At 42.9% G+C, this 22,313-nt stretch overlaps 1 protein-coding gene across 12 annotated transcripts in view; it reads right to left on the reverse strand.

The window, feature by feature from the left end:
• Nucleotides 1-20,445: 20,445 nt before the first annotated feature.
• Dlg2 (discs large MAGUK scaffold protein 2) overlaps nucleotides 20,446-22,313 on the reverse strand; it is a 1,704,707-nt gene continuing 1,702,839 nt past the window's right edge. For all 12 annotated transcript variants that reach the window (XM_048360010.1, XM_048360014.1, XM_048360019.1 and 9 more), the window contains one exon: nucleotides 20,446-21,465. In XM_048360010.1, coding sequence (XP_048215967.1) covers nucleotides 21,359-21,465 — 107 coding nt within the window. In that variant the 3' untranslated portion in view covers nucleotides 20,446-21,358. The remainder of the gene's footprint in view (nucleotides 21,466-22,313) is intronic.

Genomic DNA, 22,313 nt, shown 5'->3' on the forward strand with positions numbered 1-22,313 from the left:
ACCACAACAACACAAGGGCTGTTGCCCCAGCCCATTGGTGAAACCGAAGCTGAGTCAGGTCCTTCTGCAGCGCCAGTATGACGATGTATCACTTACTGTGGAATGCTCCCAGTTCACCATCTTCCCTGATCTCAGCAGAGGTCTGCTTACCATCCCAGCACTGGACCTTTTTTAATGGACAATGTGGAGGAAAAGGGGGAAAGAGAGCGGCATTCAAATATGGGTGCTGGGTAGGTGCTTAGGAATTGAGGGGCTCCCATAGTAGGGCAGTAAACAGAAGATCATTGAAGAGGATTTAAAAAAAAGAATCACCGGACTCTGACTTTTGTTTTCCTTTGTTGTATATGAGATACACAAGTACAAGGCATGATTATTCTGAGGGTATTTTTCACAGCAAGGTCTGTTTGTTCACAATATATTGCTTCAGTTGAACAAGTGTATTTTTTAAAAAGACAATTTATTTCCATTGTTCAAGTCCTGGGGAAGGAAGGAAATTGACAGCTTTTTTTTTTTTTTTTTGCCAGTCCTGGGGCTTGAACTCAGGGCCTGAGCACTGTCCCTGGCTTCTTTTTTGCTCAAGGCTAGCACTCTGCCAACTTGAGCCACAGCGCCACTTCGGTTTTTTTTTCATTTTTTCTGTTTTATGTGGTGCTGAGGAGTCGAACCCAGGGCTTCATGCATAGGAGGCAAGCACTGTACCCCTAGGCCACATTCCCAGCCCAACAAGTGTATTTTATAAATATTAAAATCTCAAAGAGGGGCAGGGAGGTGCAGTACCAGCCAATGAGTAGAATCAGGAAAATGTTCTACCACTTGAGCCAGGCCTTTTCTGGTCCTGGGATCGGCTACTTTGTTAACGCTTGGAGGCTCTGGACAAAGTTACCCAATACTTAAAAGTCCTCCATTGGTTAGAGTACAGGAATGAGCATATTTGTTGGCTAGCACAGTAGGACGATACAAGACCATTGGCGTCATTATGGCTTGACTTTACTCTCATGACTTCTTATCATAAGCGAAGCTCCTTCCTCAAACAATGTCAATCAGAACCTCTGTGTACAACTCAGGAACATGCTGGTGGTGGCGGTGATGTTCTACAAAGCCATGTGTATCAGGCGGTTCAGGGGACTAGGATGACAGCAAAGCTCTCATGGTGGGCAGAATGAATACATGCCTCGCTGAGCTCACCTGGCAAGAGACACTCTGGAATGGCCACAGATGTTTTCAGTGTCAACACTGTACATGGTTGGATGATTTCAATGGGAGAGATAGTTGGTATGAAATTAGAATTGGGGAGAAGTTACAACTTTCTGTGGCTCGTGACTTAACTGATTTCTAGATAACGGTTCTAAGTCGACTTGTCATAAAGTCTCTACTGTGACCATATTTTGATTTTATTCAGCAAGTCTCTTTTTCTAGTGCTGGGATCCAAATAACTGTAATATCTGGGCTGTGCTCATTCGCTGTGTCAAGGGACAAATCAATGTGTGTCACAGTGGTCCTGTAGAAGATGGCTCAGATACGTGTGCTGAAGACCGGCCACTCAGCTATACAGGGATGAGAGAGTTTAATTATTTTCTTTATTAATTTCTTTTTTTTATAATTTTTAAAAATTGTTATAAAGGTGATGTACAGAGGAGTTACAGTTACATAAGCCAGGTAAAGAGTAAATTTCTTTTTGGGAAATGTCACCCCTTCCCTTGCTCTCTCCCAGTTTTTCCCTCCCATCTTCACCCACAAGTAGTATAGTTCATTTTCAGCCCAGTGTCCAGTGAGTATCACTGCTGAATTTGTTTACCCTTTGTCTCTCCATTTCTGTACCACTCCTTATACTCTAAAAGGCATATAAATGAACAAGCAGAACAAATAGGAAAGAAAACAAAAATGGAAACAAAGAAAAAACGTATTTTTATTTCCTGGAGTTCATTTTGATAAATATTACCTTGTATGGTCAGATGCACACAGGCACTGTGCCTTTCTGTTCCTCTCCTAAGAGTACCTTCCTTTGGTCTCGCTGTGTGTGAATGATAAGAGACCTGTATCATTTATTATGTCCTGGTATTTTAGATCTAGCTTCCACATATGAGAGAAAACATGCAGTTTGTCTTACTGAGTTGGGCTTTCTTCACTTAATATGATTTGTTCTAGGTTCGCCCATTTCCCTGTAAGTTTAGTTATTTTTAGACAATTCTTTGTTGTTTCGAATTTGTCACTAGAAGGAAATATTGTGGAAATCACCTGTAAATCTTAGACTGAACTTCATAAAGCACAGCTTAAATGCTAATTGTGTTACAACATTTTCCCCCCTTCTTTTTCTTTTTGCTTGTACTAGGGCTTGAACTTGGGGCCTGGACACCGTCTCCTAGATTTTTCATTCAAGGCTGGTGCTCTACCACTTGAGCCACAGTTCCACTTCTGTTTTTTTTTGGTGGTTCATTGGAAATAAGAGTCTCATAGACTTCTCTACCTTGTCTGGTTTTGAACCACTGTCCTCAGATCTCAGCCTCCTGAATAGCTAGGATTATAAGCATTAGCCACCAGCATCTGGCCATATTAAAACATTTTTAAATAGAGATGAATGTCACTCCCATTGTGCAGGCATGTGAGCAGACATGATATTTTCTGGATTGCATAGACTTCAGGTGCAAAGATGCCCGCCCCTCCCCCCCATACATGCCCTTTACCATTGTGGTGTCTCTTAGTAATCCAATTAATTTCCAGAATTGTTTTGACAAACATACGCTTCAGAATCTTGTGTGGTGTCCAAAAAAATCTAGCCTTTGATATGTGCAAGTTACCTAACCAGTTCTTGGCTATCAGGTTTAAAATGTCCTCCTTGCAGTAGGTCTAGCACTGTTTAGTATCTGATATTATCATCTTGACTTCTCATTTAAAACTTCGTTTTTAAACATACTGTTTTGTGTTCTTTTATCAAGGTGATAAAATAATATATGTAAAGCTCCTGGCTCATCAAGAAACTCAGAACCAATTAGTTCCCCTCCTGACTTCGCCATTTCAAAGATTGTATAATAATGCTAGGCACTGATGGGAAATAAAAATATATCTACCCAAAAGATACTGAATATTTTTATGAGAGCTTCTGTTCTGTAGGAGCTTGTCATGTAGAAAAATTTTCCTCCATTAATAATGATACATTGGGCACTGATGTACAGTTTTGTTTACGTGACAGGAGATTCCTGAGAGATCAATATTCACCATAAATATAAAATAAACGATTGTTGAATTGAAGTAAGCAAGGTTGTCATGCAAAATATTGTGTTTTTGTTATGTGTCAGATACAGCACCGCTGTTCTCGGCTGCATAGCTTCCGACTGTCCCCAGACTCACTCTGTACCTTCTGTACTCTGCCCGGCCCAGGAGCTGACCTGCGTGGTTGTTGGCTTTCGGATACTGGTTTGGGTTGACATTGGGAGGAAATAGTAAAAGGAAGCCCTGGGAGAGGAGATGGGACTGAGCACAGGGGTTTTGGTTCCTCGAATTCTCTTCTCCCAGGGTCATTTCTGCCTGGTGGTGTTCTTGACTCCAAAAGTTATAGCATCTGTCACGATGACTGAATTCCAGGTCCTGGTAAGTGTCCCCCTCACAGACTCGGCCGTGCTGACAGTCGGGGTGCTGCAGGGTCCGACGTGGTTTTCACTCAGCGGACCCTGTGGATCTGTAAACGTGCTCGTAACTGGACTTGGAGGCGGAAGCGGGGGAGAGCTCTGATCTGTGACATCTGCCACTTTCTGGGAGGTGACCATGTCCACCACGACAGATTTCAAAGGCACTGGTGGGGCGTCGTTCAGCATAGAGCTAAGAAGTAGGCAGGGCATTCCACTTACAAAACATTTTTACTAGAGAGATAATAGATCTGGAGTGCTCTGATGAGCATATATAATAGTAAAATGAGATGATTTCCATTGTTTTTAATGTAACAATTTTTAAGTCAGCAGAATTTAATTTTCAGAGATGGTTGTATTTAATAATGGGCATACGCAAAGGTCTGAGAATGTATCTGGGAGCTGCTGGCTCATACTTGGAATCCTAGCTACTTAGGAGGCTAAGATCTGAGGATCAGGGTTTGAAGCCAGTCCAGGCAGGAAAGAGTATGAGACTCTTTTATGTCCAGTTAACCACCAAAATCCAGAAGTGGAGCTGTAGCTCAAGTGGTAGAATGCTAGCCTTGAGCTCAGAGACAGTGCTTAGGCCCTGAGTTCAAGCCCTAGGATTGGCACACATACACATAAACAGTCTGAGAATTGAATATTCAGCTCTTGTGAGTGGGATCCAAGATATCAGTCAACTGCTCCTGACTTGGCCTTCGCAAATCTTACCAGAGTTACTGTAATGCGAGTGTGTGGTCTGGTCCCTGTTGACATTAACACGTGATCAATTTCTTATTTCATAGAGACAACACAACCAGGAGCTGTTATTGTCTTTGTCTTATCAATGAAGAACCTCCATTTTAGAGAGATTATGTTTATGTATTCTAGGTCAGAAATGTGGTAAGTACTAGAGTTAAACTGTCAACTCAAACTAACTTCTGCATCAAAAGAATCACAGCGAAGTGGAACAACTGTTCACATGGAGATTGGAGGATAGGGAAGGAACAACCTGGAAATCAGGCCTGGTGTGGCAGTTTTCCGGGGAGATTTAGGTGCATTTGTGGAATTCCTGGGATTCCTAGTAGGAAGTTAAGAGCCAAAAGTTTGGGTATAGGTTAGAATGTATGTTTCCCAATGCTACCTCCTAGGTCCAATCTATAGCAACAGAGAAACAATAAAGCGAAGAAAACCAGTAAGTAGGTGATTTTGAGGTTGTTTGTAATTTGAAAATGCAGGAGGATGGAACAACCAACCAAACAAACAAACTTCTTAAGTCAAAAAAATTCTTAAAGAGGATAATGCAAAAACCATGAACACAAATACTAAACTGTATCAGTACTTAATTTGAGTCTAGAGAAATGTAATCACTGAGATGTTGAACTGTGAACTTATAAAGATGCTTTTTCTTCTTTTCTTCTTCTTTTGTTTAATTTGAGGCAAGCTCTTGCTTTGCAGGCTAGGTTGTCTTCTAATTCATTACGTAGCCCAAGTTGGCCTCCAACTCATGAGCCTCCTATCTCCTGCTGGGCTTGTTAGATGTATACCTACATGCTCAGCTTAAAAGAGTATTTTGAAAGTCTTCGGTTCTCAATAAAAACTTTAAAGTCGCTCTTTGGTCACCAGGAACTTTCCTATCCTCTGATTATTGATTTCAGAATTGTTTTCCTTAAATGATAGTTACCTAGCCTTTTAAGATCAACTTTGGAATAAAGAGTGTTAGATGGATCCCAATGGCAGACTGACTGATCACATATATTTATGAGCCACAGACCTAGTGTCTATTCTTCCACCATCTATGAACACAGAGGTCTCCTCATTTGAGTGATACAAGCACACATACACATAGAAACACACGTACACACACGTACACATACACACACACATATCTATCGCCCAATGGAGAGAGAGTTGCCTCTTAGAAGTTATGGCCATTTTAGCAGGTGATTTCTGGGGGGAAGGAAACTGTCTATAAAAATTTAAAACTTCAGATTTGGAAGACATATTCTCTAGACCTTCAGGGTCTCTTCCTTAGGGTCACTGATAATGACGATAAAGGACCACAAGTCTTTCCTGGTGATAGAGTTCAGAATATGTTACCACTATCAGAATCTGAAGTCTGTACTGCTTCTGGGAGACAGAAGTTAACAAGAAAGCCGGGCACTGGTGGCTCATGCTGTAATCCTAGCTTCTCAGGAGGCTGAGTTCTGAGGATCATGGTTCAAAGCCAGCTCAGGCAGAAAAGTCAGTGACAACTTATCTCCAATTAAGCACCAGAAAGCAGGAAGTGGTGCTGTGGCTCAAAGTAGTAGAGTGCTAGCCTTGAGCAGAAAAGGTCAGGGATAGCGCCCAGGCCCTGATTTCAAAGCCAGACTCTTCCCACGCTACCACAAACACTAACAACAACAACAGAAAAGTGGCAAGGAAACAGACTTATTCAAATCCGCCCCTGAAGAAGATAGGAGTTTCTCCATCTCAAATCTCTGGGAGTTTTAGGGCACAAAGAGCTATTATGGAAGAAAATGGGAAAGACAGATAATGGATAGTAAAGAGAATGAAACACATTATTCATAGATTTCAATATCCTCATTTTATTGATGAGGCTATAGACTTAGGCTGGTGAATGAATTTACCCAAGGCAGTAAGTGGGTTTGAATTCTGCATGGTTGATGCTAGAACACAAGCTCATCCTTTTACCTAACTGTTGCAATGAGGGAAAGGGTGCTTTGCATGAACCATTGAAATGAGAGACCCTGTCAATGGGAAGGTATGATAAACAAAAATAAAACTAGCCAAGTGCTGGTGGCTCAGGAGGCTGAGATCTGAGGATCATGGTTTGAAGCCAGCCCAGGCAGGAAAGACTATGAGACTCTTATCTCCAATTAACCACCCAAAAGCCAGAAGTAGAGCTGTGGCTCAAGTGGACAGCACTGAGGTCCTGAGTTCAAGTCCAAGAACGGGCACAAAGTAAATAAATGAATAAATAAAACTATAATTATGAGTAGGATTGAATTAAATGGCTTCAATGAGATGGCTTTAAATGATTAAAACAAATTAAACCTATCATTGTACCTGGAACAGTTGCACTGAAGAAGAGGCAGCATGCATTGTGTGGAATTAAATGAGTTGGGTTTTGTCCTAACTAATTCCATGATCTTAGGGAAGATCTCCACTGAAGCTGCCTGTAAAAGAAAAAGGAGAGATGTTCTAAGTTGACGCTTTGGTGGAACATGAAATCTGTAGTATAATAGAACGCTATCAAGCCATTCCAAAATCCAGTGACTTAAAATACCAATGTCTTAAGATTTTGTAATGTTCTGCTATGTGTCATGTTTCCCAACTCAATGAATTGGGAAATTAGTTGGAGCTCGAATATCCCAAGAAGTCTCCATTTATATGTTGCCACCTCAACTAGAATGGCTAGAATAGCTGGGGATTGCCAGACCTTGCTCCAGTAGGGCAAACTGACTTCTTATATAATTTCTGGTTTGTAAAAGAGCAAAGAATCACACAGGCTTCTTAGAGGCTGTACCCAGAACAATCAGAGCATCATCCATGCCACAGAATCGGGGGTCAGGTGAATCCCAAGGCCAGAGTCGAATTGGGAGGGAGCTAGGCTGCTGGGTGATGGGAGCCACAGCACGTGCATGGGGAGCTAGGAAGAGATCGTCCACTGCACGTAGCATGGACACGGAGTTCTTCCGTCATGTGAGCTTTGGAAATGAGGGCGAAATATCATGACCATGCTTCTTAGTAGAGCTTAGCAATATGTTGTCAAAAACACTTAACTCAAGGGCCAAAAATGATATAAAGCAAGTCACAAGTATCAAAGGTCATACAAAGAGGGTGAGACTACTGCTTTCTAGCCTATACAGGCCAATATGAGAGAAAAGGAGAAAAAATGTATCCATCTTACCGGGATACTTCTGCGATGAAGCCGGGTGCCGTGACAGGGGCAGTGCGGGAGAGATGTAGAACGTGCCTTGCAGAGGAGCTTTCAATCCTTTCTCCATCCTTCATGGGAACTGTCAGTTACAAACAAAACCAAACAGCCCCTTTCTCAAGCATAAATTGAGAGATTTTAGTTGCTTAGGAACAAAGTCTATCCCAATGCTAATTGAAATGATTTCTTCTTGCCTTCAGAATCAGGTTTTTGATGAGCTGTAATTAGTTCTGGGAAGATAATGAAATCTAGGATTAGTTTTCAATTATTGGCTTCATCCTAAGCAGCTGGCACGATTCTCTTGACTCACGGGTCATCTCAAAAGCACAAGTGACCGAACATGTGCAAAATGACTTGGAGAAATGAAGCATATGTAGGCAGCTTTCGATGGAAAGAAACAAAACAAAAGCAATCCAGGCTTGAGTAATCTGTTTTTCTTTTCAATTCTTGTTTCTCTGCTTTCTTTTTGGAAGTCCTTGTGGGAAGTTATATAACTTCTTTTCTCTCCAGTTTATAGTCGTCCCTCACTATAAGGTGGTTCACTTATTGTAGCTTCACTGTGTCGCTGTTTTTCTTGTTTTTAATGCCTAAGTAGTGATCCCTCACTATCCCTCACTATCGCTGGGGTTATGTTCCGTGAAAACCCAAGAAGTAGTGGCGTTAGTCGTCCCTCACTGTTCTCAGTTCTATTGCTGCTTCAGGTTCTCTGGAACATGACTACCACAATAGGTGAGGGATCAACACATTCCTCTGTAAAATGCTGAATCTAGAAGGTTTTTTAGAAAAGGTAAATATAATGTATGCTTACCTTTAGTCCTAAGTACTTATTCAAAAAATACTATTAAAGCCCCAGTGAGTGACAGGCAGTGTCGGTCACTATTTGGGGATACTATCTGGAAAGGAAACTAACACATACGAGAAAACTAAAAACCAAATTTCAACTCTTAAGTTTCCGGAAATAATTGCAAACTTGAGTCAATATCCTAACATAAATGTCAGAATATTCAATAACAGTGGAAAATAGCCAGTGTCTTATCCTAGGGCAACAAAAGAATGTCTCTCTGAGTTGCCATTTAAGCTGAAACATGAATGATGAGAAGGTTTCTGTGTCAGGAAGAGCAACAAGCAAGGCATTCTAGCCGAGGGAAGAGCACATTGCAAGTTTCTAACATGACAAATGGTCTAGTGTGTTGAGAATCTGCCCCACTGACAAAGTGTGGGAACAGCTGGAGAGGTAAGCAATGGAAAGATCGTGTAAGACCTGGGTAGGGCATTTCAACTTCATGTGGAATAGGTAGTAGAATGTTGGATTCGGAGGAAAACACAACCCAATGAATGGTGCTGCAAAATCTGGCTCCCTGTAGAATGGACTGTATGGGAGCAAGTACAGGGAAGGGAGGACCTGCAAGGGAGACATTACACACTAACCCACCTGATTTGTGGATTGATCATATAAAATTTTGACCAAGCATTGTCCAAAAATAAAAACAAAACAAAAAAGGAGGTTCAATTCAACGTATCAATTTATGAGTACAATACAGCTTGATCAGTGTCACTCCTTCCACTGTTCTCCATTTCTCCTAATGCCAGCTATCTCATCAAGACACTTAATATTATGGTTCTATTTTGCCATCCTTTCTCCATTCATCTGCTCCTCGCTTGACCACAGCCCTTTCCCTACAACACTTGTCTCATCTTCCTGGTATTCATTTTGTTAAACTATAAGTTGTTTAAAGGAATGATACCATTGCAATCTTCCCTTGTGAAAACCATAAAAATTTAGACAATAAGTTAGTGAATATATACACATCACCCTGTATGTATTTACATATATATTTTGTAAAAGTGAAATCCCATGTGCGCATCACACAGTTCAGATGCTGGGGAAAACTCTTAATCAGTCCTGTGCTATGGTCCATTGTGTTTAACTCTTTCATCTGAGGAGTGGTTTTCTACCCTTAACTTTGTGAAAATCTACCTCCCCGCAAAACAAATAGTGACCCCAAACCAAAAGTTTATATGTCTAATTAAGGTGGTAAAGTGAGAATTTGAGATTCGTTGAAAGACAACGTGTCTGGGTTGGAGGTGTGACTCAGTTGGCAGAGCACTAGCCAGTGAGTGAAAATGGCAAGTATTGAGTTTGAGGGAAGAACAGCAGCCTGTTTTGAGTGGAAGTTGGGCATTATTACAGGAAAAATGAACCAAGCACATGCAGCACTGTACTGAACCGTCTGCCTTCTGAGCACTTGCAGTTTTCCCTCAGTGGCAGTCTCCTGGGAGACATGTACTCTGCCTGCCTGCTTATAGTATATTGGGTAGACAGATGTTTAGGGCAGAGCTGGTTGGGGCTTGTTGGGGTCCTGCCACTGGCAATAACAACCGAATCAACAAATACTTGCAGTTGGGCTTCCAAGCCTTGTTGATGGATTGGATATGGGAAACGTGGAGACAAAGGTCTCAAGGTGACTTTGCCTGGGTTTTGGTCTGGAGCCCATCTGCTGGAGATTCCACTTCCAGAGTGGGAAGAAACTGGAGGCAGAGCAGGTTAGGGGTTTGAGTCAGGGGAGCTTAAGGCTGTCAGCTTGGTGATGCTAAGTTTGTGAGAGAACCAGTTTGAGGTGCCAAGTAAGCGATTCCATATGAGATGACATCAGATGGGAGGTCTCATTCGGAGAAAGGAATTTGGGAAACACCGTGCTGAGTCAGAGAAAGAAGAGAAGGCTAGACTTGAATAAGGTTGAACAGAGAACCAACAGGAAGATAAGAAATGACTGGTGACGTGGGAACAAATATAGAGTCTTGGATGTTTAAGAAGCAGGGTGGGAAGACTGTTTCACAGAGATCTCCTTGAATGCAGAGAACTTGAACACAACTGGCTCTGTTCAGCAACGTATGGTGTCGTGGGGCAGGATCTCGATGAGTGGAAGAAGAGGGAACAAGGAACTGGGAGGGGTTCGCAATGGTATCTCCTTTGAGAAATTACATTCAAAAAGAGAAATAGAGGTGGATTAGAAGGATATAGAAGATCAAGTGCATCGAAGATTCCTGGTTGCCTAATACCCATCCTTCCCTTCTGTTTTATTACCACTTTTTTGAGGGCTTCAAAATGTTTACTTAAAAAACTGTATTTGAAACTGGGCACTGGTGGCTCACACGTGTAATCCTTGCTACTCAGGAGGCTGAGATCGGAGGTTTGTGGTACAAAGCCAGCCTCGGAAGAAAAATTCATAAGATTCATCCCCAATTAAACACCAAGAAGCTGGAAGTAGAGCTGTAACTCTAGTGGTAGAGCATTCGCCTTGAGCATTAAAGTTTAGGGACAGCACTCAGGCGCCACGTTCAAGTCCCAGGACCAACACAAAAACAAAACAATACTGTGTTTCTCGGCCTCCCTTCCCATTTGGGGAAACCTCTATTGAAGGGACTGAGTTCATCTGTTGGTTTTTCTTTGTCTTGCCTGGATTATAGGCAAGAGTGGAAACTACAGGAGCCAAATATCAGCCCTGACATCCTATTGGACATGCTTCTGTTATAATAAAGAGAAATAGAAAGATAGGACAAGACTCAGTATGGGCAAAGAAACAGAACCAAAATGGCTGGACAGACTTCTTGTGTGCTGTAAATAGAAATAATGACTGTTCTCTGTGTGTGTTTTCTGTGATAGTGGACTATTTCCTTCAAGCGAAGCTTCAAGTGAACAGACAGTGACTCTTTGTTTAGCAAGTTTGGAGTGAAAATAAAATAGTAAGAAATAATATAAATATTGAAGAAAGCACAACAGAACTGTAGTAGGAGTCCAAATTTATAAAACCCAGTCATTGTCTAGAATTTACTGTGTTTTATTCAAAATTATTGTCTTAAAGTTTTTTTTTGTTGGAAAACAATAAAAATTTGAATACAAAAAAAAAAGAGAAAGATTGGACAAGAGACTAAGGCTTGAAGACAATTCCTAGGGTCAGGAAAGACTAGAAATTGCAAGACTGCAGTTTGTGAGAAGGCAAGAATAGAGAGACTTGAGCATGCTGACCTGGCCTTTGTGGGTTACTGGGAAGCTAAGGTCAGCCACCAGTGTGGTGTTCATTTGATCATCTAGAATAAACGGACAACATTCCTAGCTATACCTTACCAAGACTGAAGAAAGCTTCATGAAGAAAGCGTTACTTTCCGCATGAACCAGAGTCTCCCAGCTCTTCCTTCCTAAATGAATACCCTATGCTGCATGCTGACAGAATGACATTCCCAAGTGCAAATCTGATTTTCAAGGCCCCGAGTAGCTCATCAGTCATCATGATGAAACATCGCTTGCCTTGCATTTCAAGAAGTCGTTTCTGGTTTTCCTTCCCCGATTTCTATTCTTAGCTTTTCACCAAGCATTTTGCATGCATGTCAGGTGCGGCTATCAGCTCATCCATAATGTTGCCTTTCGATTTCCTACCTTTGGAGTTTTTCTTCATGGGTCTTTTCTTTTTCTGAGATGAGCCTTTTTCCCCCTCACTGTCTTTCAAAGCGTAGCTCAAGTGACAAGCTTTCTTGAGGTCTTTAGTGAGAATTAATTGCTCTTTCCCCCATTCTTACAGCGTCAGTTATTTTCTTCCTTTCACATAGCATCCCTTTCTGATGGTCTCCTCCCTCCAGATGCAACGTTTGAGGCCAGGGACCATCGCCGATATCGCCTATTCCAACTTCATAGTCTGACTCCTCTTCGCTGCTGACTCCCCGCCCCCCCCCCCCCCCCCCCCCGCAAGTTGTTAAATGGGAAGGCAGTTGCAAGGCGGTACCTCCTTCCGCTCAATTAGTTCAAGGGTTTTCCTTGACACTGACTTTCTTGCCTAGGCTGTAGGTTGTGAGTAGCGTGTACATGAATACTTACATGTCAGTACATTCTCAGAGGTAGTCCCTTGTGATGCTTTCAGACACTCTCTTTGAGTAAAGCTTGGTCTCCTTGGGTGAGGATTATGCTCTTTAGATTTCCAACCACAGTTCTGCTTCACTCTATCATAGGGTCCAGGTGAAGGGCACCGGAGGTGGCAGGCCTTGGGTCAGGAAGGAAAGAGGTCCTGGGCTTCCTGGGGTATCAACAGACCATTCTGGATTCCTAACAATTCCTAACATGTCCCTTGGGGGATGCTTGTCTAGCTAGCATAGAAGAAGAATGTGCATTCTGCTTTGGGATGCAATATTTTGCAAGCATCTGTTGGGGCTCATTTGCTTTGTAGTATAGTTCAATTCCAATATTTCTTACTTCTCTTCTGTCTGGATGATCTGTCTATTGGGGGAATTGTGGTATATAAATTACCGATTATTATGCTAATATCTGTCACTTTAGATGTTGAGTGTGTGCGCGTGCGTGTGTGCGTGTGTGTGTGTCTGTGTGTACACATGCACTGTGATCATGGATACCAGTTTTGAATTAGTTTTTCAATCATCATCAGGACAGAAAACAGTGTATCTAGGTTAATATCATTAAAATGAACTCTGATAAAAGCATGGTCATTTTTGCATATCATAAAACAGGTACAAGATATTTCACATTCAAAGAGGCATGGTAGAGTATTGTCCTACATTAACTATTCTAGAGGAGACAATTACAAAGGCAAGAGGGCCCAAACGATGGTAAGACATAGTCTTGTAAAGAAATGGGCTTTTGTATTTTTACAATTGTACCTTCCTGCTGAATTTTTTAAAAATCCATATATAATGGCCTTCTTTCTATATTCTCAGTGTTCTTCAAAAAAATCTGCTTTGTCTGATAGGAGTGAAGTCACTCTTGCTCTTTTTTTGGCTTACAATTGTGTAGCTTAGCCCCTCCCCCACCCCACCCCCACTCTTTACTTTCAATACCTGTGGTATTCAGTTTTTTGTAGGCATCTTGCAATTGAATCAAATTTTTTTTGAAGAATAATTTGCCCAGTCCATGTCATTTGATTAACAAATTTAATCTATTTACATTCATTGTTAATAGAATGCCTTCCACTGTCATTTTCTTTTCTTTTTTTTGTTTTTGTTTTTGACTTAGTGTTTTTTTTTTTTTCTTATTTATTGTCAAAGTGATGTATAGAGAGGTACCACTGTCAGGTCAGAAGACCTGGCACGTGGCACTTCTGTGGAAAGGTTTCTAAGACGATCAAAGACATACTTGTGACTCATGAAAACCAAATAGTCCAGTTAGCACTTGACCTTTCCAGCTTACTGGTTTCTTAAGTTTTGCAGCCTAGGCACCAACTGCTCTTTCTGAGAAATTCCTAATTCCATTACTAAGGAACTATTCATTATAATTTGCTTTTTAGGGTCATAAGAAACCTAAAACTTCAATGGCATGCCTGAAAAGGAAGTCCTTCTCTCCCCTTGCTCTCCTTCCAGATGAAAGTAGTCCACTGTATTTTGCTAGGGCCATGTGTATTTTGTGTTTATCTCCTGGTAAGGAGGTCAGCTTCCTACTGTGCCACACAGTCTTTCGGAAACCCTAAAAAGTAGAAGTTATTTGATCAATCTTCTAACCAAATTAGAAGCAGAACTGGAAAGACAAGCTATAGACAGAGGGTGGGTGAGGAGCCATGGCTTTCTTGGGGCCCAGGAATTTGGCTTTGAGCAGGTTGGAAGAGTGAAGTCTACCTACTGTATCAGCTGTCGGTTGTAGGTATGCAGCAGATCATTTGTCGTTTGCAGTGTACAATGAGATAGCAATTGAAACTAACTGCAGTGAGTCAGTTCCATTTGCATATGGCTATGTGGGGGCCCAGAGGATGGACGGCAGGAGATGACGCTTCATCTGCAGCTCTAGGAAGTCAGTCCTGGAAACTAGACATTCTGAGCCCTGTTGTAGCTGTCAGAGAGACCCTGGCACTAAATAATTTTTTAATTTCTCTTTGTTCCCCTAGGATTTAGCAAAGTTGTTTCAACTATTCTATCTGTGTCCCGAGTGTCCTAAGAGGGGAATTAGGGACAAAGTCTGAACTTGACACTTGGCCTGTGGCAATTGAGGGGAGAAGAGTCACTTTGAGAATAGCAGTGGTGCCTAAGATGTCCCCAAGAGAAAGGTTACTGGGGACAAGAACTGGGGGCTATGGAGCCCAGCAGACATCTCCAGAGTCTAGAGGGCTGTGGTGGCATCTAGAAAGGTGACGGCTCCCTCTACAAATGGTCCTCAGTGCTGTGCATTGGTGGGTCATTTAAGTTCTGTCATTGAGTTGCAGGTCTCACGATATCCACATAGAGGTCATAGATTCATGACAAGGTTCTTTTTGGTTCAGAAATGTGCAGTTCCCTTCTATCTATGGAGTCTTCTAGCATGATTATTATTTACAAATAGTGACAGAGACGGATGACGGTAGCTCATGCCTGTAATGCTAGCTATTCAGGAGGCTGAGATCTGAAGATCACAGTTTGAAGCCAGCCTGCGAAGAAAAGTCCCCATGAGATTCTTATTTCCAGTTAACCACCAGAAAATCAGAAGTGGATCTGTGGCTCAAAGTAGTAGAATGCTTGAGCAAAAGAGCTCAGGGTCAGTGCCCAGGCCCAGAGTGCAAGCCCCACAACTCTCTCTCTCTCTCTCTCTCTCTCTCTCTCTCTCTCTCTCTCACACACACACACACACACATAGTGGCAGAAACGAGACAGGACACAAAGAAAAACCAGATGCTCTTCTAGCATTTTTATCTACTGCATAAACAATAATTATTGAAGTGAATCTGTCTTGTGTGTAGTGTTGATTGATATTACACTGGATGAGGGGTGCAAATGTTAAATATGGGATAACTGTAAAAATCTGAAGTCTGAGTTGGTCTCGTAGTCTCAGTGTTTTAATTTTGGTTTAAAACCAAGCCCCCAAGACAGCAGCCTCCATCATCCTCATTGGCTTAAGCCGTGGCCAGAATGATCTGATCAATTACAGTCCGGCTTTCTGAGTGGCTGAGCCAGTTCTTTGCTACTCTACCAGGCAGCCTAGCTCAGTGATTGCTTTGATGACATTGTATCCCTTCTATGGCGGGAATTTGCTTTGGCTCTCCAGCTGCCACACCTGTGCTAGATCGATATCAAGATGACAAAGCATATCACCTTAAGAACTTACAATGGGCATTCTGAGATTACTGACATGTTCATATGTTTGGAGCTGATATGTTTTGTGACTCCAATGGGTATAGAAAATGCCTAAGTTATACTTTTTCTTCACATCCTAAGTATCAGGAAAAACAATTCTTTTTTTTTTTTGGCCAGTCCTGGGCCTTGGACTCAGGGCCTGAGCACTGTCCCTTCTTTTTGCTCAAGGATAGCACTCTGCCACCTGAGCCACAGCGCCCCTTTTGGCCGTTTTCCATATATGTGGTGCTGGGGAATCGAACCAAGAGCTTCATGTGTAGGAGGCAAGCGCTCTGACAACTAGGCCATATTCCCAGCCCAGGAAAAACAACTCTTAATATTTCTGGAATCTTCCAATTCTGACACTGGGATTTTTTTTTTCTCCGATTAGGTATGTGTCTTCAGAAGTCTATTTTCTTTTTTTTTTTGGCTAGTCCTGGGGCTTGAACTCAGGGCCGGGGCACTGTCCTTGAGCTTTTGTGCTCAAGTCTAGTGCTGTAGCACTTGGGCCACATCTGGCTTTTTTTTGGTAGTTTATTTGCCTGGGCTGGTTTGGAACAGTGATCCTAGATCTCAGCCTCCTGAGGAGCTAGGATTCCAGGCCCGAGTTACCAGCAGCTGCTAGCAGTCTATGTTTCATTACACGGTTGACTCAGAATCCTGATTACAACCAAGCAAGATGGTAACCAAATATTTACAAATGTGCAGAAGTATCACTTTCGGATCCTCTGAGCAGTGCCAATATTTCTCAGGGCAAACCTACCTGAGTTGAGCTTTAGCTCTGGAATCAGACTAATTGGATAGAAATAGACACGAGTGTTTCTCTCCTTTATGAAATAAGACAATTATGCTTTGGGAGAATATAATTTTCTATAAAGTAAAAGGCTTTTAATATTTATATCTTATAATAAAACCATGACATGTGTATAAACACTCTATCAAGATTTTTTTTTTTTTTACAATAGGGCCGCTCCCCCAACACCTAGGAACACAATAAATATTCACGGACACACTGAGTATGAAATATACATCTTGGTTTTTTTTTTATAATTGTGTGTGCTTTATTTTCTTTTTACACAAATGGAATGGAAGTGTTGAATATTTACACTTAACAGGAGTGTAAGCTGCGCAGTATCTCTGTCAAGTCCAGCCTAGGCGAGGAGCAACCCCCTCCCTCCCGCCCTGCATTACAGCTCGGTGGAGAAACATCCTGTCAGAGAGAAGCACAAAACTGTCATAGTAAAAGGATCTAAGGGGTACAGCCTGGTGCACTCAGAAGTGAAGACACACTTAGGAAACACAAATTTGGAAAGGAGAGAGGAGAAGTTTGCCATCCCATTGGGGGGTCAACCTTGCCACCCGGGCCGTCTGTCATCCTGGCTTGCTAGGGAGATCCTGTTCTCTTTGAGCTCATTTTTTTTTTTTTAAATCTGGATTATCTGCCTGTCTTAGCTTGTCCTCAGCTGTGACACGAAACTGCACAGCTGGACGAGAAATGATTTCTCAAGCACAGGTTTCAGTGAGGAAGGATATTTACAGGCGGGAGGGAGTGTGTGTTGTGTGTGAGTGTTTCCAACCATAGTAGTTTCTACCTAATGGGATATGTGTATACCCGGAATGCATTCCACGTGTGCCCTGCGTGCACATTCGTGGGATACACCCACAGTGTTCTGCAGGGAGTCTCTTTGTCACAGGGGGGCGGTCCTCATACTTTAATGGGAACTGACCCCGTCCTTTCCCCCTAGCAGTAACAAATTCATATGACAAACTTCGGAACTAGCCTGAGTCCTTGGCTTCAATGCTTTTTTTTTTTTTTTTGGTAGGAATTTTAAGGGAGGACCAAGACAGGAACTAAGAGATGTCAGTTCACCAGCGAGTCCATTCCACCTCACCAGAGCAATCACCAGCTGGAAAGCAGAGGGGCGGCTTCACATGAAAGAATGGGCCAAAGGGGGGGGGGGGGAGAAAAAAAAACCCCAAATCTCTCCAAACCAGAGTGATGTCATGGCTTCAATGAGGAGAAGGAGGTTTGCGCTCGGAGTCATCGTGGGGGCCAGGGTCTGCCTTGGTTCAAGGGCAGTGTCCTCAGAGCCTTGAGTGCTGTGGGGGTGAGATTCTGGAGGACCGTGATTCAGGCAGAGGCTCCTAGTGCCACCGAGCCCACCGCACACGCGTGCTCCTGGCCCGGGGAGGCGGGGCCGGGCTGGGCAGCGGTGCAGGTGCAGGCCGGCTCTGCTCTGCGAGGCTGGGCTGGGCTGACTCCAAGCCAGGGCCTCACACCCAGCGTTGCTCTCTGGGCTGAGTAAGCAGCAAGGTGACCCCCGTGTGTTTGTGTGGTTGGTCCGGACGAATGGACTCGCTGTCTGAATCAGCCGGGAGCCCTTTTCAATAGGACAGAAAAGCATGAAAGAGTGGGGTGGGGGAATGATCAGGGGTGTGAAGAAAGGAAGAGGACAGGACAGGGAGGGAGACAGGAATAAGAAGAGCCACGGGAGAAGGAAGAAGAGATGGAAAAAGCGAGGAAGGGAAGGGAATAGAGAAGGATTAGAGATGAAAGTCAACAGCTTAGAGGAGGGCAAGCTGAAGGAGCGGGACGCAACCGGGTAGAAACATCTTTAAGAAGAGAAGAAGCAGAGAATGGAGGAGAGAGAAGAGAATGAGAGCCAGAGGCGTGGAGGGCCTTTCCCTGGCTCCGTCCTGCAGGCTGGCAGTAGGATCGAGGACAGCGTCTAGAGGCATCTGACTGCAGGTCATCAAGATGGGCTTGCTCAGCAGACAGAGCCAAGCCATGAGCTTGGGGCTTGAGCAAAGGCCTGCCAAGAGACAGCCAGCCAATCCCGTGAGAGGAGAGCAGAGGAAACCAGTGCTCGAGCGACTGGCTGACACGTGGGATTTGATTTTGGTAAAGCTGAGCCCCCCCCGTTGGTGCTACACATTGTACCAGAGCATGAAAAATAGCACCAGTGACACGATCTGGCACTTTTCTGAAAGGGCTCAGCGTGTGAAGGTGACATTGCGTCCCCCCGGCAAGCCTTCAGATTGGAGAGAGCTCTGGACAAAATTTGCAGTGTTAGCACCAGTCTGGCCTCCAGGCTCCACAGTGCGTTGGTGCCAGATGTAATCTGGTTCACTTTTATGCCATGTCTCTACACAAGCCCTCTGCTGTGCTGCGAAGGAATCAGTTCATTGGAGCCAGAGACCTCAACGCTGGGAAGCGCAAGACAACACAACAGATGGAGGTGGGAATTCTATAGGAAAAGACCCTCTCACCAAGTTGCTTGGTGATTCTTCAAGCAAATAGATATGTATTCTATATTCATATAAATCTACATAAAAATCAGTGCAAATGCCGATTCGAATCTGGAAGCATCTACACTAGGAAAATAAATAATTATATTACTACCAAAAAAAAAACAAAAACAAAACAAAACCAAAACCCAAAGGGTTGGTGGTTCAGTTTGATTGTACTCAGCTACGGCAGTACTACTAAAATGGGAAGTACACATCACACGACCCAAGGAAAAACATCAACTCATTAATGATAGTCCTCTAAATAAACAGTTGCATGCTCAGTTGAGAAACCAAAGAAGTTAATCATGGTGGCCTAAAAGCAGAGCTGGGATCAGCAATGGTGGCAAAAGTCCTCTGGGTACAATACTGATAAAAACTGGCCTTCACCGGAGATGGTGAGGGGCAGACAGGGATACTTTTTTTAAACATTTTGAACGCTCGGAGGATGTCTCTGGAAATTTAACTTTCATCAGAGGGAAACTATATCACTAGCCCTTCCATTGGCAAAGGTGGCCTCGAGATGATAGGTTAGATGCATGAGATTTGTCATGTGGTGTTTGTTTTGGTGACTGCAGCCAGGCAGACAACGGCATTGAGCGCGTGAGGAACAATCGGGGTTTCTGGAAAGAGACTCTCATGGAGCTCTGACGCGTGTACTGTGACAAGGCCCCATCACGCTGATGGATCTAGCTTTTGCTCTACCACTCCAGCCTAGATGCTGGTTTGCTGCACAGTGTGGCATGAATCCCTGCCAGGTCTTGATGTACCCCAAAAGTAAGGCGATGGGGCTTAAGTCTGGGTATGCACAAAACCCAGAGTCGAGTGGTTATTAATATCACTGAAAAGTCTCTCTCGACACACCTTGGGAAAAACCAGTGCTGATGTCCCCGTCCATGCTAAAGTGGGCAACTTAACTCTCCGGTTTCAGTTTATAGGCTTTGGGAGGTTTCTTTTTTTAAAAATCATCATTACTATAGTTGTTAAAAAATAAACTTGGTCCAGATACAGCCCCAAGGAAGGCAGTTCAATTGGTCGAGTTCAAAGTCATAAATCATCTTTGCCAGTGGTTCTGTCTCTTTGCCCGATATATCAAAGCAAACCAACAAACAAAAATCCTCCACTTCTCATCACCCCCTACCCCTAACCAGATGCGTCTCTTCTCTCTCTTCCTCAAAGAAATAGTGCATCCTTTGGACAGGTCTCCCCATGTGATACCAGTTTGGGCTGTTACAAAACTCTTAATCACTCTGTAGAACCATAAAAGAATAATTTCAATGACTCATGATTGGCCAGAATACTAAATGGTCCTTTAAGAATTGTATGTAAATGACTAGCAACAAAGTTATTCAACTATTTGCATGGTAGGCCCAGGTTCCTTTACTAGAGAAAAGCAACAAGTCCCTTTAGGTCCTTTGCCTGAGTTTGTCTCTAAAAAGCCATCAGCTAGAAAAACTGGACATTTGGGACTAAGATGTCCACTCATGAAGGGCTGTGCTCCATGAATGAGCATGGCCAGTGGGCAAGGGAGACCGTGGGAGGTACATAAGGGCAAAGTCTTGGTCAGACTCGGAGAGAACTCAGATGCTCTGAATGGGTCGTTGGCAACAGAAGGGAGAGTGCAACGTTCGCTTCTCGAATCTGATCCTCTGATATTGCATACACCTCGTCTTTCAATTAGTCTTTACAAAATAGTTCACAAAACTTTTTTTAACCTATAGAAATTCGTGTCTATACATTTAATATATTTTTATTGTATAAATTATTCTCATCTTTAGTGCTGTCTTTCAGTTTATAAATGGCAAAATAGACAATCAACAATCGTAAAGCTAGTCCCAGGTGAATCCCCTCTTCTCAGTGAGGTTACACTTCTGAATTTTATGCCATGCTCGTCTTTGCAGATGCCAGTCAAAGAAACTGTACGAATGATCTTTCCCTGATAGCATGTCGTCTCCAAAGGGACTCTCTCCCCCCCCCCCTTTATCTCCTTCACTTGTGAAGAAATCAAAAGATGTGCATAGTTATAAAATTCGAAGTGTACTCATTACAGATGTGGGCAATGGGAAGGTTGGTGAGGTTCGAGGGCTGGCAGCTTCCCTTTAAAGCAAAACACACAGAAGCTCAGCAGCTAACTCAGCTGTGGACATCTGCCGGGGTGACGAGGCTTCCCATCCCTTGGGCCGAAAGCCCGTCAGAGGTTCATCCCTACACCTGGTCCTTTGAACAAACCCAAGCCTTCCTGCACACTGCAATGTCTGCTCTGTCCCACCCTTTGGCCCCTCCGTTTCCTTCATGGCTTCGCACAGTTTGTGTTGTACATTCATAAGAATTCACATTGACTGCAAAAACATAAATGCAACAAAAACATAAAAGCCTCCAAGTAGTATAGTATATATATTTTGTTCTTCTAAATGTTCTTCTGTCGTTGTCAGAGGCGCAGTAGCTAATTTTATAACTTTTCCTTTGAGGGAATCCAGATGAAAGGCCCAGATTGCTCTTCAATAACAAGCTTGCATTGGTTATATATGTCTTCTAAGGTGTCTCCTTGTACAATAGCTGTAACAAAAGTGAACATACCCAGAATTAGGGATCGTTGCCTGGGGAGGGGGGCGAGGGACAATCACAACTCATACGACAGGAGCTCAAACCAGTGGCAGACATCAGGAAGCTTAGGATGTCTTTAGGAAGAAAAAGCAGGGCTGGGTATATGGCCTGGTGGTAAAGTGCTCGCCTCGTATACATGGAGCCCTGGGTTCGACTCCTCAGCACCACATATATAGAAAAAGCGCTGTGGCTCAAGAGGTAGAGTGCTAGTCTTGCGCAAAAGTGAAGCCAGGGACAGTGCTCAGGCCCTGAGTCCATGACCCAGGACTGACAAAAACCAAAAACAAACAAACAAGAAAAAGCAGACTATTCCCAGAAACACATCACACCAGTGATGAAAATGCTTTCAATACATTAGTAAGTATATCACAATTTTTATACTTCCTGCATATGTTTGGAGTTCTGAGAATGAATTGCTCATATATTTAGCAAACATTTTTATGAGTTTCTACTCAGAGCCATGCACGGGAGTAAAGCAATGACTAATGTTCAGAATAAAAAACATGGACCTTATAGTCTCTGTACCTTACTTACTTTGGTGTAGATGGAAATTCAGGGATTTTAAATACAGAGGAAATAGGATTTTGGAGAGAACGTTAACCTCCCCAGATCCCAGCACTTTTAATGGGAAACCTGTGTATTCTCTTTAGTAATGTGGTAAATTAAGATTTTGACCACATAGGGAAATTTATATTGAGGATGCCTGAGAAACTATGACACAATCAATTAGTCTAAATGCCAAGTGGATTTACACTACCTTCTAGGATAGAGCTCTAAAATGTATCAATACTCACCATGTG

Source organism: Perognathus longimembris, chromosome 13 (genome assembly GCF_023159225.1).
Source record: "Perognathus longimembris pacificus isolate PPM17 chromosome 13, ASM2315922v1, whole genome shotgun sequence".
NCBI classification, from domain to species: Eukaryota; Metazoa; Chordata; class Mammalia; order Rodentia; family Heteromyidae; genus Perognathus; species Perognathus longimembris.